The 18444-nt window shown below is 39.9% G+C and overlaps 1 protein-coding gene across 1 annotated transcript; it reads left to right on the top strand.

The window, feature by feature from the left end:
- Window positions 1–436: 436 nt before the first annotated feature.
- LOC311170002 (cytochrome P450 4V2-like) lies at window positions 437–18402 on the top strand (the record flags this gene model as incomplete). Its single annotated transcript, XM_084232315.1, has 11 exons — window positions 437–741; window positions 7332–7444; window positions 9315–9400; window positions 10161–10351; window positions 10722–10791; window positions 12111–12237; window positions 14533–14718; window positions 15972–16074; window positions 16670–16804; window positions 16892–17071; window positions 18230–18402. Exons 1-11 carry the CDS (start codon window positions 528–530, stop codon window positions 18400–18402), a joined length of 1578 nt encoding a protein of 525 aa, XP_084088441.1. The 5' UTR covers window positions 437–527.
- Window positions 18403–18444: the final 42 nt, after the last annotated feature.

The following is an 18444-nucleotide window of genomic DNA, read 5'->3' on the forward strand; positions in this document are numbered from 1 at the left end:
TAACCCAAAGCTCAGCCCACCTAATCCCCAAACCCCTCTGTGTCTCCAGGTCCCTTCTCTCTTCTCCGCTGCATTCCAGTTAAGTGTCTCTAGATACACTCCTCACTCTCTATGCAGCGCCCCAGCTGTTTTCCGGGCTTTCGTTTTCTGCTAGAACCAAACAAAGAGGCCCGAGTGCATTACGCAGGCTTTGCTAAGCATGCACAGCAACCGCCTCCAGGGTGTTTTGTCTCGCAGCCTTGGAAGCCCCAACTTAGTCACGAGGGCCAGAGAGGCCCCTGCAGTGAGAAATCCGGGAATCAAGGTCCCCACTTCAGGGTGGCCTGGCCATGGACGGGCGAAGCGAGCGGGCCTGGCACCACCTCTTTCCCCTCCCACACGCACCGCACCCCCAGCCCCTGCCCGGGAACTCCTCCCAGGACCAGCGCCTTTGAACTCCAGGGACTGAACCCCGCTCTGGTGCCCCCAGAGACCAGGCCCTGCCATCCCCACAGTTCTGAGCCCTGAGCACAGCGGCTGCTGCAGCGATGATGGGGCTGTGGCTGGTGCCCATCGGGCAGAAGCTGCTGCTCTGGAGCGCCCTGAGCGCTGTCTCCCTGGCGGGCGCCTCCCTGATCTTGAACTTCCTGCAGATGGTGGCGAGCTATGCGCGGAAATGGCTGCAGCTGCGCACGGTCCCCACCATCGCGGGCGCCTACCCAGTGGTGGGCCACGCGCTGATGATGAAGCCGGATGCGAGAGGTAAGGAGCTCTCCAAGGCGGCTCTGCTCTGCCCGAGGTGGGTTCCCTGGCGTGACCCCGCCTAGCAGGGAGCCTGTGACAAGCAGGAGCTCCTCCTGCAGCCTGAGCCGAGGTCCCGGTCTTGAGTGCTGGCCGCTGGCAGAGACAATCTGTTATGTGCTAAGTATAGACTCCAGATTCTCTCCAGCTTCTCTGACACCTGCCAAACTCGCCACTGCCCTCCATTTGGAGGAACTTTTCCCCCATGTGTAGTACAGATGTGGGGTTTTCAATCTCCTGTCCTCGCTTCTTTTCTCCCACCTTGTAGCTGTCCTGCCTCAAAACTCTGTTGTGTTTCCTCCTATCATGGCTGTTAAAGCTTTAAGGACAGAAACTTTCCAGGAACCAGGCCAATATCTTAAGATTTAGCACTGTCCCCCACTGTCTGGAGTTTAAGGGACTGGGGTTCATTTGAGCCCAGGAAGGTCCCCTCCCCCCCCAACACAAACACACACACACACACAAACACACACACAAATACACAAGTACCTCACATGAACTTGGCCACAACTTTCATTCCTTCTTGACCTTCATATTTTAACCCTCTTAGAGAACTACTACAATGGCAGGTCTCCTGGCAAAATTAATCAGCAGATTTCAGTAGACCTATTTACTGTGGGTGTGTTGTTTATTCGACTCATCTTGAAGAATTAGATTTATATTATGCTTTGTTGCTGGAAAAAAATGACCTCCAGCTAAAAAGTTCTCAGTAACACCAAGTATTTGCAGTCACCCATCAGGGAAGGCAAATTAGAGCTTAGCACTTGATTTATTGAGTGTTTAGGTTGAAATACCCAGCGCTGACAGCCCCAAATGACTACTGTAAAAAGAGCCAAGAGCAGATCCCAATTTGTCCTTAGATTAATGAATAATAGTTTTACAGGCTGATCATTAACTTCAAAGCTTGAATGATTATTTCTTCCATTTTCTTTGTCCAAATCAATAGAATGATGTTATTTCATCTTCCCAGTTATATAAGACCTCAAAAGAAAGCGTTACCAAAATATTGAAATTGTCTTCTGGCAGAATAAATTCATATAAACCTTTAACCAACCCAACATCAGTGTGACTGGTGTCGCCAGTGATCCCACAAGACATTTAGAGATGTGACTATTACCTTTAAAATTATCTTTGTTCATAGTAAAAGCAGAGCTAAACTCCTCTTCCACTCTAAGGCTTTAAGTGTAGAAATACAGCTCCACAACAGGAAGCAACATATTTAAATCTCATCATCTTCTCTGAGGGCATTTTTCTAAGAATTGAATCTCTAGTGAAGAAGACCTACTTCAAAACAAACTGTGAGTGGGTTTGAGTAAAGTAATTCTCTTTGGAATTACTTTCTGAGTGAAGGAATGAAAAATACTGTCTTATACCAAAATCTATCAGCAAGTACTGGATTTTTCCAGACTTGCAGAAAAGTTTTTGAGAAGGTGCTTAAAATGCTCTAAGTTAGAGATTTTGCCCTTTACTTATAAACTGTATTATAGAGTTGTTTTAGGACTAAATTGAATGCATGTAGTTTCCAAATCATTGTTGAGAACTTAGTAAGAATAAGTTTCTTTTTTTTTTTTTTAAGATTTATTTATTTTTATACAAGAATTGGAGTACAGGCTAGAGATGCAGGGGGTGAGAGGACCCACCAGAGACAGAGTGGGGAACAGAACAGGCAGATGGACCAAAGTACACTGCTGAGGGGAGCAGCGGGCAAGACAGGAGAGGTCTGTCCTGCCATGTGGGTTTCTCCCTGGCTGGCCGGGAATCGAACTCGTGCTGCAATGGGCTGCGGATTTCTTCATAGGCTGTGTCTTAACCCCTGCGCCACCAGGGAGGCCCCAGAATAAGTTTCTTAATTGTCAGTCAACATTTATTTAGGCCCTGTGTTGTGTTCAGCATGGAAATTGGCAAAATTATGGTTATCAGAATATTCTAAATATTTCTCAGTTCTTAATCATCTTATCTCATACCAGAGAAGGTACCTTTCACTTTGGGAGGACAGTACAAATTCTGACCTCAGTAATCCCAACTGGAATATTGCAGTTGACTTCTCATTGTCCTCTCGAACTCTGTTCTCTCAACTGTCTGGCCTATTATGTCAACACTTGCCTTCCCCAACTGCTCCCTGCTGTTGGACTTGATACCTTCAAACTTCAGGTTCAGATGTCCCATCTTCTCTATCAGACCAGACCAAGACAGGCAGTACATGAGCATGACACTATATTTTGACACTGATGATTTGTCGTTACTATTGTCATGGCACTTCTGACATCTGTTTTGACTAGAAGATCTCTTGAAGCAGTATTGCCTAATACTAAGGTGGATCATTCTGGAGTCTGGTGATCTTGGGGTCCAAACAAGTTTCTACCATTTTCTAGCTGTGGGAATGAGCAAATTATTTAATGTGCAGAGATACTGAGTAATGTCAGTAATAATGCCTTCCATTTATCTGTCATGAGGCAACTATCATGCGTCTAATATCCTTAGCACTAGATTTGGCCTATAGTAACCTGTGACAACAAATACATCTGACATAATGAATGCTAGTTTTCTAGGATATCTTATTAGGTATTGGTGTCAAAATGTAATACTTTTGCAAATACTTTATCAAAATCTCATTGCCACTTATTTAGTAGCATATACAGTGGACATCCCTGAACCTTAGCCCCTTTCTCACTGGACTTTGAGTCCATGGGGGTTGAAGTGAGGGATAATGAGGAGCAGGGATAGGCTGTCTATGCACACATTTATTGGCACTGAAGAAGCTCTGGAAATGTTTAACGGTTTGTTTTATTATGCCCAAATTCCCATGTGCAGCAGCTCTGTTGAAATCTCGAGTGCATATCAGTAGCCTCGTAGTGGGGTTGGGTAAGTCCAGATGTGTCATTTGGGCATTGCCTTTGCTCAGTAAAAGTCCCGGTACCCACATACCTACCAGCTGGCCTGCCCCCCCACCCATCCCTAGCTGGCCTTTTCTGGCTGTGTAGTGAGGCCTCAGTTCTTAACGTGCAATCAGCTCCCAACTAGGACTCAAACCTTTTCCTTAACTTGCTGAATGAGGGTCACGACAACTGTCTAACCTTTGCCAGCTCTCTTCTGAGGCCTGGACCCTGACTCCTCATCCTTTAGTCTCCGGGTACTGCCATGTGTTTCTAGCGGGTGGCATTCACCAGTGTGCTGTTCCTTGATGGACACTTTTGTCACTGAATGACTTCTCCCAGTGCCATGCTGCATTTCCCAGGCTGGGGCCTCCTGGGTGTTAGCACAGAGAGTGGTGGCACCCCAGTTTCTCACAGCCCTTCAATGCTGTCGTTGGGATGATGTACACCGTTTCGCCATACCCAATAGCAGTGCAGTCATGAAGCAGGATCAGCACGACTAACCCAGGTGCATCAGATCTCACCCTTTTTCACCCCAGAATCTTCCTGTGTTCTATTACTCCCAGATCTCACACACATTAGTTTTATGTTCCTAAAATAAAATCCAGTGTTGTTTATCCTCATCAGAAATGTTTGGTTACTCCCAGAGCCTATGAGAGAAAATCAAATCCCATGACCCGCCAACACTCCAGTCTCATCTCCCTGTGTGATCTCTCTTAATCCTGTGCTGTGGCTGGACACACGGGGAATTTTCAGACCTCCCATTCTCTGCTCTGCTGTTTATACTGTTTGATTTATAATCTCTGTCACCATCTCCCTTTTTCTGACTATAAAAATCCAGCTCATCCTTACTTCATGACACTTCTCATGTTATAGACTGAATCTGTAACTCCTCAGAATTTAAAATTTTAATGACATTTTCCACAGAAATAGACCCAACAATCCTAAAATTTCTACAGAATACAAACAATGCCGAATAGCCAAAGCTATTTTTTATAGATAATAATGAAAATTAATGGTCGTTTATTTGTTGAGCTTATGTAATGTGTCATTAACCATCATGCTAAATATTTTATAAGCTTTAGCTCAATTAATCCTCACAAAAACCTTTTATGGCAGCTACTGTCAATATATACAAGCCCATTTTACATTCAGAAAAATCAGTCTTGGGGATGTTACTTAAGTTGTCACAGAATTAATGTGTTTCAAGCACATTGTGTGACATTGTAGTGTTTTATATTGCTATAGGTTTTTTTTTTATCCCAAGCATTTTATTTTTTTTTAATTTTTATATTCCCCATACAATTGCGCCCCCCTTATTTTGGCCCCATATTGCTATAAGTTTTGACTCTACTTTGAAATCATATTTTATGTCAATCCTGTCTTCATATATTTTCAGCTTTTTAAGTCATGTTTACTGAGTTAGCATTGGTTTATAACACTACATGTTTTGGTGGTATAGGTTCACATTTCTACAAATGTATGTTATGACACCACACACATGACCCACCAAAGCTTTAGCAACCCTCCACCATAGTGCATTGGGCCTACTATCTGCTTTTCTCCTACTTTCCTCCTCCTCCCCCTCTTACACTCTCAGTTCTGCAGTGAAATTCAAGGGTTTGTTTCATGTGTTCCTTTGCTTTGTTTCTCTATATCCTTCATATGAGTTTAATTACTCAGATTTCCTTTTACCTTCTGACTTATTTTCACTTATCATCATCCCCTCCAGCTCCATCCATGTTGTCCCAGTCAGATTTCATTTTTTTTTTAATGTTTGAGTAGTAATCCATTGTGTGTGTATGTATATATGTATGACATATTTTTTAGAGACTCATCTGTCATTGGGCACTTAGGTTGTTTTCATAACTTGGCTATTGTAAATAGTGTTGCAATGTACATAGCTGTGTATAAATCCCTTTGAATTAGTTTTTTGTATTATACAGGTAGTTACCTAGGAGAGGATTCCTGGATCAGATAGCAGATCTACTGTTAATATTTTGAGAAACCTCCATACTATTTTCCAGAAAGACTGCACTAGCTAGCATTTCCACCAACAATGTACAAGGGTTCCTTTTCTTCAACAATCTTACCAATACTCACTGAGAAAGTATTTAATAAGATACAATCTCCATTTATAATAAAAGCTCAATAAAACAGGGCTAGAAGGAACATACCTCAATATAGTAAAGACCATATGTGACTAACCCACAGCTAACATCATACTCAGTGGTGAAAAACTGCAAGCTTTTAAGATCAGGCAATGACAGGATGTCCACTCTACCAATACTGCTCACCATAGTATTTGGAGTCCTTTCTAGAGCAATTAGGCAAGAGAAAAGAATAAAAGTAAGCCAAATGGAAAAAGAAGAGGTAAAACTGCCACTATTTGAAGATTATATTATAATATACATGGAAAAACCTAGGCTCTACTAGAAAACTATTATAAACAATAAATTAATACAGTTAAGTGCAGGCTACAAAATCAATGTACAAATGTCTGTTGTGTTCCTACATGCAACAATGAACTAGAAGAGAATGAAATCAAGAAAACAACCTTATTTACAAAAAGAACTAAATTAGGAATTAACTGAACAAAAGAGGTGAATGACCTATACAACAAAAAATATGACAGTGTTAAAAGAAATAAAAGACACAAGGAAATGGAAAAACAGTCCATGCCTGGATTTGAAGAACTAATATCATTAAAGTGGCCATTTTACCCAAAGCAATATGCAGATTTAATACAGTCTCTGTGAAAATTCCAATTGTTTTCTTTAAGGAATTAGAGCAATCATTCCTGAAATTTTTATGGAACCATTAAAGACTTCAAATAGCCTAAGCAATATGGCCCCAGATTTAAAATTATGCTTCAAAGCAATACTAATCAAAACAGTATTCTATTATTCTAAAATAGACTCACAAATCTATGGAATAGAATTAAGAGCAGCCCTTACATATAACTTTACATGTACAATTAACTACAACAAAGACTCCAAGAATATGTATTAGATAAAGAAAATTTTTCTTTAACAAATGGTGCTGGGAAAACTGGATCACTGCCTTACATCATAAACAATAATTAACTCAAAGTAGATTAAAGACTTGAATATAAGACCTGAAACCATAAAACTCCTAGAACAAACATGTACTGTTAATTCCTTGATTTTTTTTTTTTCGGTGTTATTAACACAAAGCAGTAAGAATAGAGCTCCCCATAAGAAAGGAGATATTTTGAAGACCCTGAAGCTTTTGAGAAGTTGAATCATTAGGACAGGAGAGTTTTTAGAGAATGAAGGAAAGCCTCTGCCAGGGGAGAGGTAGGACAATAAAAGGGCAGGGTGGGCTGGAGAAATTTAACAGTCCAAAGTTCTTAGAAAATGCATGAGATGGGGCCACCACAAGTATATCTGACACTTGACATTTCACAGTTTATCAGTATATTTTATTTGTATTATCTCACTCCTAATTAAACTGAATCACCCTATAATTCTATCATTAAATCATTTAACAGGAACTGTATGGTTTACCTGTGAAATATGAGAGAACTAGGAGATTTAAGTGTCTTTCCCCAATTTTTTTTTTTTAAAAAGCAACAAAAACTCCAAAAGACACAATAAGGAACTTACTACAAAATGTTTGTCTTAATTGAATTTAATGTTAAATATCTTCTCACAGAATTTTTTCAGCAGCTAATTTCTTACACTGAAGAATACCGACACGTACCGCTGCTGAAACTCTGGCTTGGGCCAGTGCCTGTGGTGGCCCTTTATCATGCAGAAAATGTGGAGGTAGGTGGTGAAGATGATCAGTATTCCACTGTTTATTTGATGATGTGAGAACCTCGTTGGAATAATGTTGTAAATGTATTCTAGTGTATTGTGTTAATGTCAGTACCCTGAGTATTCCATTAAGTATTTCAGGCTCTGTGGTGAATTTAATGCATTCCGGATTCTCTAAATCCTGCAGAGAGTCGCTTGCTCTAGATATCTGTACACATTTGGTCCCAATATGTCTATTCTCCAGTTTTGAAAACTTTACAGGATCATTCCAGAAGGTGAGTGCATGCTATCTGCCAGGCACTATTTTTTTTATTATTAATATTTTATTTTATATAATTCTTACATCATTTTTCATTTTTGTACAATGTGTGCATTTTCATTTTGGTTATAATCCCCATACAATTGCACCCCCCCTCTTATTTTGACCCTAGTCCTTCCTCTCTCCAGCCCTCCTACCCCCCCAGTAGTGTGTCTCTGGTTTATAGTTGCTTGTTGATTTTGATTTTTACTTTGTATTAATTAGTCTTTTTCCTGGTCCCTTATTTAGGTTTTCTAAATTCCTGCTATGAGTGAGACCATCCAGTATTTTTCTTTTTCTTTCTGACTTATTTCGCTGAGCATGATCCTATTCAAAACTATGAGACGAGCAGCCCTTTCTACCCGCTTGTGTCTATGCAAATGTACTTTACTCTCCTCTCCCTTTCTAATAAACCTGAAAATAAATAAAGAAATAAAAATATAAGACCAATAAAATGTGAATGTCTTCCTCAAGGGCCTCAGAGTCTCATACTATATCCATATAAATAAATTATTCCAAATTAACTTTTCTAAATGGGAATGCAGCTATGCTACTGATAAGACATATACTACTAATCTATAATATTGAAATTACCCCTTAAAAATATTGTATATATTTTACTTATTATGATGACACTGAAGAAATTACCTTGTGGTTGATAAGAAAAGGCAGTGAAAATGGGATAAACTGTTTTTCTTCATGGAACAAAAATAAAAATGGAAATTTCTAGGGAATAGTGCTGGGATAGTCTTTCTTAGTTACTGTGGTGAAAATGTTGGAGTTTCTTTTATACCACAACTGGAACCCTCGTTCAGAGTCAATAGTAAGGGCACCAGACAAAGGATTTCAGTTACTTCCTATGGTACATAGGTTAGGACTAGGGGGGCAGGGTTCTGTCCAGAGTGAAGGAGTTCAGCAAGAACCCTGGGGAGTATTTTGTGCTCAGATGTCAATGCTCATCCACTAAATGCTCTACTTCACTTTGCAAATAGGCAACCTAGTCACACCCCTGTGTCAGAGCAGCCACAGAGACACCTGCCAGGAAGGAGAAAGGAGAGAGAGAGCAGGGGCAGGGAGAAGAAGGTCGGGGAGAAGAGGAGAAGGGGGACCTCTAAGTCCAGTGTTACATGCCTGCTGGAGACACTCAGATGTGTACGTCTAGCTCCAGCTTTTAGCCTGAGTTTCACATCTACTTATAGACGAGGCTAAGTTCAATACCTGAAAATGACCTGGTGATTCTCGTCTCCCTAGATGTAGTCCATCTCTGGATTCACCTGCCCACGCTCCCCACCTAGCGCACTTGCTTAATACATAACTCTTCTAGATCCTAAGTCATGACAGGAAACAAGAAATCATCTTGGACCGTTTTCCTTTCTCTCAACTCCTTTTAGTCACCAAGTTTTTGATAGTTATAGATTCAAAGCTCTAATTGAATTTCTTCCAGGCAGAGAAATGAAAATGAATCACAGAGTAATAATGGCGATGCAATGTTGCTCTAAGTGTGTTCTAAGCAGATATCCTTATCACTGAGATTGTTTTGATGTCTATATATGTCTCAAAAAATTTTTTTCTCTTTCTAAGGTAATTGTGACTAGTTCAAGGCAAATTGACAAGTCCTATCTGTACAAGTTTTTAGAACCCTGGCTTGGCCAAGGACTTCTTACAAGGTATGTCAATGTCAATTTGTAACGCTGTTTTGTAGAAACAATTGCTTCTATGGTTAATTTGATATATCATAAATTGACACGAGGTTGTTCTGTCAGGAGGTAGGAGGGAAGCTGGAAAACTAGGTCTGGCTAACAATGGGCCTTTGGCAAACAGGTGCCCAGGTATAAGGTGATCTCCAGCCACCATTTTCCGTAATGACAATAACCTGTTTGCAACAAGAATTAGGAGGTCCGGATGGATGACTGGAGTGAAGCAAAGGAAAGTTTGTAGCAGGGAATTTAGAAAAGCTAATAAAAAGGCAGTCAGTCTCAAAAAGGCCTATTGAGTCAGTAACCCCAACCCTAGCGCTTACATCTGGATTAGGACCCCATGTTCTGTGAGAGGCCTAGCAAGGGACCTATGGGGGGACTTTGGAGAACTCAAGATAATGGATAGCAAAACAAAATCAGGGAGCATGGGCATCATCTCAGCACTAAGATGTTGATAGAGAGGAGAACAATCCTCTTATTTTTAGAAACTCAGAACTTAAAGCTTTGCAAAAAATAATTTTCAAAATTTTATGTATGTTCTTTCATGCACTAGTAATATAAAACATAAAATCCACATTATGTAACTATATATGAATCTTTGTCTTTTTGATGAAATCATTTGCAGATATTATAAATTAAGCTCTTTCAAGAGATTTTTGTTGACATGATTGTATTTATACTTTATTTGCTTCAGATGATGCTTCTCTTTGTCACTGCATTGTTTTTCTAGTACTGGAAACAAATGGCGCGCTCGCAGAAAAATGTTAACACCCACTTTCCATTTTACAATTCTGGAGAACTTCTTAGATGTCATGAATGAACAAGCAAATATATTGGTTAATAAGCTTGAGAGACATGTTAACCAAGAAGCATTTAACTGCTTTTCTTACATCACGCTGTGTGCCCTAGATATCATCTGTGGTGAGTCTCACCCATTAGTGTAAAGACAATGTGACCCAAATGGAAAAGAGCTATTGTTCATGGAAAGGTATAGGAGGGGGTTGGAAAGGACGCTGGATTCTCCAGGGTGGGCCTACTGCAGAGCTGCTGCCTGAGAACAGCACAGGGCTGAGAGCAGAACAGCCAGAGTCCACCTGCCAGGAAGGAGAAAGGAGAGAGCAGGGGCAGGGAGCAGGGGAACAGAAGGCAGGAGAAGAGGGGATGGGGGGACTTTAAAATACATAAGAACCAAAAAGGATTTATGTCTTTTTTTGGTCAAGTGCCTGCCCCTGGAAAAGAAACACAAAAAATGTGCACGAATTGAATGTTTGTTCCTCACCATATTTTGTAGAAACTGCTATGGGGAAGAATATTGGTGCTCAAAGTAATGAGGATTCTGAGTACGTACGTGCTGTTTATAGGTAAATGGAGGACTTTTGTTTGTTTTTAAAATCATATGTGGTTTGGGACTAAAAAATTATTGCTAATTATTTCTATTTGTGTTGTATATCCTCTCAATGTTTCGTAACAAAACATTATATTACAAATTAATTTAATTAGACAGGGATTTCAATAGAGGAATGACTGATATCTTGAGATATCACCTTATGATACTAAGTAATAAAAGATAGATGTAAACAATGTTTTGTAGTATGATTACAGTAGGTAAGAAATAGTCATAGAGAAAACCTAGAAGATACTCTACCAAGATGTTTGCTGTGGTCATTATTGTTTTGTTTATAGTCTTCTCTTTCTTATTCCATTTTTTTCCAGCTCTTCAGTCTCCTTTTCCGTATTTTCACCATTGAATATATGTTATTTTTCAACCTATATAATCGGTTTTATTTTAAACAATTGCTTATTATTATTTAACTATGAAGAGGCGGGGCAGGATTTAATTAGATGTAGCCTATCTAAGTCCATTGCTCATTTCATATCATTTAGATACATAATTATCGAGCACCTGTTATTATCTCCTTTATTGCATACGGTATTAACTAGTTTTATTGTGCCACACAGCAGACAGGATAACCTGAGAGACAGGGATTGAAACAGATAAATATAAACATCTTTTATAGTAAATGCTTAGAAAGATATATCCATTTTGACCTATCCAGTTTGATATTTATTGGAAAACAATAATATGGCCTACACTTGGGGTGGCCAGGAAAGGCTGTTCTGAGAATTGGCATCTAAACTGAGCATGAAAGACGAGACCATGCAGAGACCTTTCTGCCCCAACCCTGGAAACAAGGAGGGATTTGCTCAGCCCTCGGTGTGACAGATGGCTACTTAAAGAGTAATTTTTTGTAGAAGAGGCCAGTCAGTTTATTCTGTCACTTTTGAGGAGTTATCAATGAGGAGTTATCAATGAGGAGTTATCAATGAGGTATCAATGAGGGAACACTGAAAAGAGGCAGACTACCTCTTGAGGGTGACTCGTATCATAGGCAGCCTCGGGAAGTCAGAACTCTCCTTGGAGAAACAGAAGTGACCATCTAGTAAGGAGGTTTTAAAACAGATCCTTCATTCCTCTAAAGTTGATTTACTTTTTAGCTTCACTGAATGTGTAAGAATAGTCCATACCTAGCTTATTGAGCATGAATCATGGATTCTGAGTACCCTATAAGACAAATCATCATCATTCCCACATTTACCCCCACTGAGACCAAGCACCAACTAGGTGCTCAAGAAATACACAGGAGATGTTTCAGCTGAGATACTTTTATCCTGTTTGTAGGATGAGTGACACGATACATCGAAGAATGAAGATGCCCTGGCTGTGGGTTGACCTTTTGTTCTTTATGGTTAAAGAAGGAAGGGAGCACAAAAGGAGTCTAAAGATACTACATAATTTTACTAAGAATGTAAGTTCTCAATTTTTTTTACTGCAGCAAAATATACAAAATTTAACATGATAGCCATTAAAAATGTACAATTTAGTAGCATTAAATGCATTTATCATCTCATGCAACCATCACTATTATCATTTCCAGAATTCCAAGTCCCTGATTTTTATGTTTTGTTAAAGCACCCAGTGTAGGACAACGGAGCTTATGTCTCACAGGAGAAAAGTATTGAAAATGGAAAAGTAAACCTCATGATCACATTTATATCAAATATTAATCCCTTGCTAGATGCATATAAACACATGCTAGATGTATGTTTCCTACCCAAAAGGAGATGAGGCTAGAAGTAGTCTAGTGTATAAATACATAATTAAAAAAAATGATATAAGCAATGCACATTTATTAACAAGCAGATCACTATTATAAGGGAGAGACTGGATCTATGTTTGAAGAGCCTTTTGGAAAATGTTTGGAATAGGCATTAGTTTTCAATGACAAGGCATTTGATGCTGCATTTCAACTTGGAAAATATCAGAATTGGCTAGTTATCACTATTTTATTTCTTTTTCAAAAATAACCAGCTGTTTTGAATAAGTCAGTATATTAAAGATGTGTTCATCAAAAAAGCAAAATTTAATTGAAGTATGCATCAAATTATAATTTTGTGGCCCCAGGCAGGTGTGCCACTGCTGGGAGGTACCTTCCCAACTGTAGCGCAGGCTCCACTGAGTGTTAATGATGTCTTTGCAACTGAAGAATGGTAACTGATTTATCATTTTTAATCACTGAGTAGTATTCCACTGTGCACATACACCACATCTTCTTGATCAATTCATCTATTTCATGGCATTTGGTTTGTTTCCATATCTTGGCTACTGTAAACAGTGCTGCAGTAAACATGGGAGTGCAAATTTCCTTTCAAATTAGTGTTTTTGTGTCTTTACTTAGATTCCTAGGAATGGAATTTCTGGATCATATGGTAGATCTATTTTTAGTGTTTTGAGGGACCTCCACACCTTCTCCATTGGCAGAAACATGGAGCTGGAAGGGATTATGCTAAGCAAATAAGTCAGAAGGAAAAAGATAAATATCAGATGGCTTCACTTATATGCGGCATTTAGAGAAACCAAACAAAAGATCAGGAAAAAGTTGAAACTAGCAAGCTGACCATAGATCTGAGGCACACAACAAGGGAGGGGGGAGGGAAAGGGTCAAAACAGAGGAGGGAAGAGCATGAGGGACTGTGGTGATGGATCACAAGTATCATGGTGGTAGGCTATGGGGACTATAGCCGAGGTGAGAAATCAAAAACTGTCCCAAAATTAACAATGCTGTAAGAAAATAAGTGTAAATTTTTTTAAAAAATGGGAGATGCTCACAAAGGGAAGGCAATGTTCGGGTCCTGGCTGATCCCCCTGAGGACTTTGGGAAGGAGAGACTTGTTACTAGATGATTCATTGGTGTCCCTCTTTGGGATTTGGCGGCTCTGGAGGGTCTCCATGTTGACAGAGACTGGCATGGGGGAGTACTTGAATGTGGAGCCCAATGCACAGGCCTCACTGGCAGCCTGGCCCCCAGTATCATCTCCCAGCTCTGAGTCCCCGAGCTGGGACATGCTCCTGTCACCCACTCCTACACTGCCTGCCTGGCCTGAGCACAGGCCCCCAGTGCAGTCTTGGCAGGGGCCACCCATAAGAACCTTGCCAAACTTCTACAATAAACATTCCCAGATCAAAAAAATAAACAGCAAGTACAATGTGAAGTGTACATGGAAAGGAAAAACATAAAGTAGTCTAGGGAAAAAAGTGAGTGCTAGGAACTAGCATAGCAGCAGTCAGGGAAGGTCTTTGTGATGGTGTGAAACTGGGCAGAGACATGAGAGATGTTGGCATCTAAGGACTAACCAACTTCCGCTTTCTTTTCTGCAGTGCACCATGTAATTACAGTGACCTACCATTAGCCGAGCACATTCTCCCCACTGTCACCTAAACTTTGTCTCATTAGCTTCATCAAATCTCTTGGGTTCTATCTAGTAAACTACTATCCTATCTCCTTGTTGGAAAGACTACAAAAATAGCACTTGAAAATTTCATTTTTTTCTGACATTAAATTTGTTATCAAAACCTTACTGGAAATTGCTCTAAAATATTAACAGAATTGTTTAACATATTTTCACAGGAACCTAAGTTATTGTTGAGAGAGAAATGAAAGGTTTTTAAAAATAAGTTGAAGAAATGAGTGTTTTGATAGGAGGATGTATTATTAGGTTGCATCCATTTCCAAACAAAACTTGTAATTGTTTACATCACACAGGTCATCGCTGAGCGGGCCCATGAAATGAAGAGGGATGAAGAAAGTCAAAGTAACCACAAGGGCACCGCCTCCTCCAAAAATAAACGCAGGGCTTTTCTCGACTTGCTTTTAAATGTAACTGATGATCAAGGGAACAAGCTAAGTCATGATGATATTCGAGAAGAAGTTGACACCTTCATGTTTGAGGTATTGCCTATTATGTTATTTTCAGGCCTCATTAACAAATTCCAGCTATAGAAACGTCAATGTTATTAAAAAATTAATCAAAATGTAGTAGTATAACAGAGGAATAGGCATTATATTCTAATTAGAAATTATAAAATTTGAGAACCTGTTTAAAGACCAGATCAACTTCCTTCTTCAGAAAAGGATTTTGACTCTGATGGGGACAACAGTGGACATGTTTTGTTTTCTCAAGAAAACTTAAGATCTGTCAGGCATTCATAAGTAGAAAAGAAGCTAGAAATTGCTGTCAGTTCCCAACTGCTTCATGTTTCCTTTTAATTGCTGAAACCCACGATTTCCTCATTGCCTCCTGTTTTGAAGTTCTAGCAAATGAGCGCTTAGCTACTGCTATGAGCTGTCCAAGCTCAGAAGGTAGTAGGAGTCCTGCAGAAGAGAATTTCATCAGTTTGTGATTCTAAAGGGATTTCTGGTCTTCAAATTAAAAAAAAAAAAATAGTACTTGCAAAGATGATTTTTAACTACATTAAATATTACAAAGAATGAATTTCTCAATAGGTGAATTGGGAAATAAAGATATTAAAAAGCAGCATGTGGTAATACCAAGTATAGATCTGGCAAGCTGACTCAGGAAAGTCAAACTTTTTTCCCTTAAAATTTGAGGACACATACTTCCGTCCAGTGTCTCCTTATTAGCATAGTCATTCCAGCTACTTCTGCAAAATATGCAACTCCAGGCAGCATTGAAATGTCTAAGTGTGCACTCCAGCTTGCAGGAATTATTTTATTTACTTATTTTTCACTGTGGTGACATACTACATAGAATTAATTTCCTGTATTTAGCAGTCACATTGTAGTTGTCAACAGTTCAAAATGGAGTTCAAATTCAGCAACAGTTCAAAATGGAGTTATCTGCTAATCTTTCAGTATAATTCTGCTTTTAAATTATTTTCCTGGGCCTCCCTGGTGGCACAAGGGGTTGAGCAATGAACTGTGAAGCAGTCCGCAGCCTCTGCAGCATGAGTTCGATCCCCAGCCAGTCAGGGAGGAGCCCACATGGCACAGCAGACCTCTCCTGACTCGCCCATTGCTCCCCTCAGCAGTGTATTTCGTCAGTCTGCCTGTTCTGTGGGTCCCCCCTCTGTCTCTGGTGAATCCTCTCATCCTCCCATGCATCTGGCCTGTATTCTGGTTCTTGTATAAATAAATAAATAAATCTTTAAAGAATAAATAAATAATTCTCCTTCCGTTTGCAGGGCCATGATACAACTGCAGCTGCCATAAATTGGTCCTTGTATCTGCTGGGTTCTTACCCAGAAGTCCAGAGAGAAGTCCACAAGGAGCTGGAGGGAGTGTTTGGTACGGTGTGCCCTTCAGTCATTACACTTGGGTCTCCAGGCCCACAAGTCAGTGCTGCTCTGGCAATCAGGATGTGTAGAAGGACCTTCTTTAGAGATGCTGCAATGGCAGGAGGCCCCCACGGGCACCCCCTTCCCTGCCTATGTCCTCTGCCCCCTACGTTCACTTACAGGCATTGCCTTATGACCACATCACTCAAATCCCTGTATCTTCTTATTCGGTCTTTTCACAACATTGTGCAATGCTACCCCCACCTCATTCCAAAACATTTCAACATCACAAAAAGGAAACCCTGTGCCTTTAATCAGCCACTTCCTAGTACCCTCTCCCCCAACACATGGAAGCCACTAATTTTCTTTCAGTTTCCATGGAATTATGTGTTATGGGTACTTCACAACACGTGACCATTTGTGTTTGGTTTCTTTTATTTAGCATATTGTCTCCTTTTATTTTGATTATGTAGAATATTAGAAGTTCTAGTTAATCTGTAGCTATTTAGCATTCAGTGATTTGATTACTGTAGTCTACTCTGAAAGCCCATCTCCCAAGCCCGGACAGGTCTTTCATTGTCATCTCCTGTATTTCCTTTAATTAGGAAGGTCTGATCGTCCTGCTAGCTTAGAGGACCTGAAGAAACTGAAATATCTGGAATGTGTTATTAAGGAGACCCTTCGCCTTTTTCCTTCAGTGCCTTTATTTGCCAGACACCTTAGTGAAGACTGCGAAGTTGGTACGTGTTACGTAATAGAACAGCAGGGAGAGGGATGCTTGTGTGTCTGTCTTGCTCCCTCACGGCATGTTCATTCCTTCTCGACAGCGGGTTACAGAATCGTGAAAGGCTCTCAAGCCCTCGTCCTTACCTATGCACTGCACAGAGATCCCCGGTTCTTCCCAGACCCCGAGGAATTTAAGCCAGAAAGGTTCTTTCCAGAAAACTCACAAGGACGCCATCCATATGCATATGTGCCCTTCTCTGCTGGACCAAGAAACTGTATAGGTTTGTATCCATCAATTGGTTTGACCTTTTAGGCCACAGGGTAGAGAGTTTCTCTCTGTCATTTCTTTGCAATGTGGTGTTCCATTGCAGCTCTCTTTAAAAACTGCTTTCCTTTTCCCTCCACTTTACTATACATTATTACTTTTTTTTTAATATTACTGTTACTGTGTATTTAGTTTACTAGGGCTTCCTTAACAAAGTGCTATACTCTGGGTTTTGAACAATAGAGATGTGTTTTGCTAGTTCTGGGGGCTAGAACACTGACATCAGGTGCTGACATGGTGGCTGCTCCTGACTACTCTCTCTTTGGCTGTAGATGGTCACCTCACCTGTGTTTCACATGATCTTTTCTCTTTGTGTGTCTGTTTTTTGTTCTCTTTATTGTATAAGGATATAAGACAGATTGGTACAGGCCCATACATGTGAATTCATTTTAACTTAGTTGCCTCTTAAAGGCCCTGTCTCAGAACTCATATTCTGAGATTTGGGGGTGGGAGGTTAGGCATCAACATATGATTTGGTGGGGAGGGAGCTCAGGTCATAATATAAAGCATAATCAGTTTCATGGTGAAGCTGAAGGGTAAAATTGAACATACTCTATATGGTAGAAAACTTTTTAATAATGATTCGGTTTATTTAACCTAACTTTTATGTTTGATGCTTTTAGAATTAAATTTTGCCACCACAAAACAAAGGCTGCTTACAATTTGGCTGGTTGAACTACTTAAATAAAGTGAATGTGCATCACTATGCATTATAAACAATTTTGGCTTTAGTATCTCTAGCATTTTCTAAATGCAGGCATTTATAAAATGAAGCCAGATTTAAATGGGTGGATCAGAACTCTGGTGATCCTGCAATAAGTTACAACAAAGACTCAATAAGAAAGCAAACTAGAGTAGTGATTCTTATGCTTCAGGGAGACCTTGGGTTCATTTGGGGTACTATGAAACACAGATTCCCTGCTCTACTCCAGCTGTTCAGATGGGAACAGCAAAGGGAGCTAAATAATCTTCACTTTAAACAAGTTTCCCAGTTGGTTTGATTTTCCCGGGAGCTAATGAGACTACATAAAATATTAATAGCTTAGCTCCTTATTGAAGGAGTTTTGAGTTATATTTATAATTAAATTGATGCTATTATTACATTAATTTGAAGGTCAAAAGTTTGCCATAATGGAAGAAAAGATCATCCTCTCCTGCATCTTGAGGCAGTTTTGGGTAGATTCCAACCAGAAAAGAGAAGAACTAGGCCTGGCAGGAGAGCTGATTCTTCGTCCAACTAATGGCATCTGGATCAAGTTGAAGAGGAGAAACACCAGTGAATCCTAACTTATTATTGGGCTGTGCCCTTATCATGAAAAAGGTTCTTTG

Source organism: Talpa europaea (assembly GCF_964194135.1).
Source record: "Talpa europaea genome assembly, chromosome: 4".
NCBI lineage: Eukaryota > Metazoa > Chordata > Mammalia > Eulipotyphla > Talpidae > Talpa > Talpa europaea.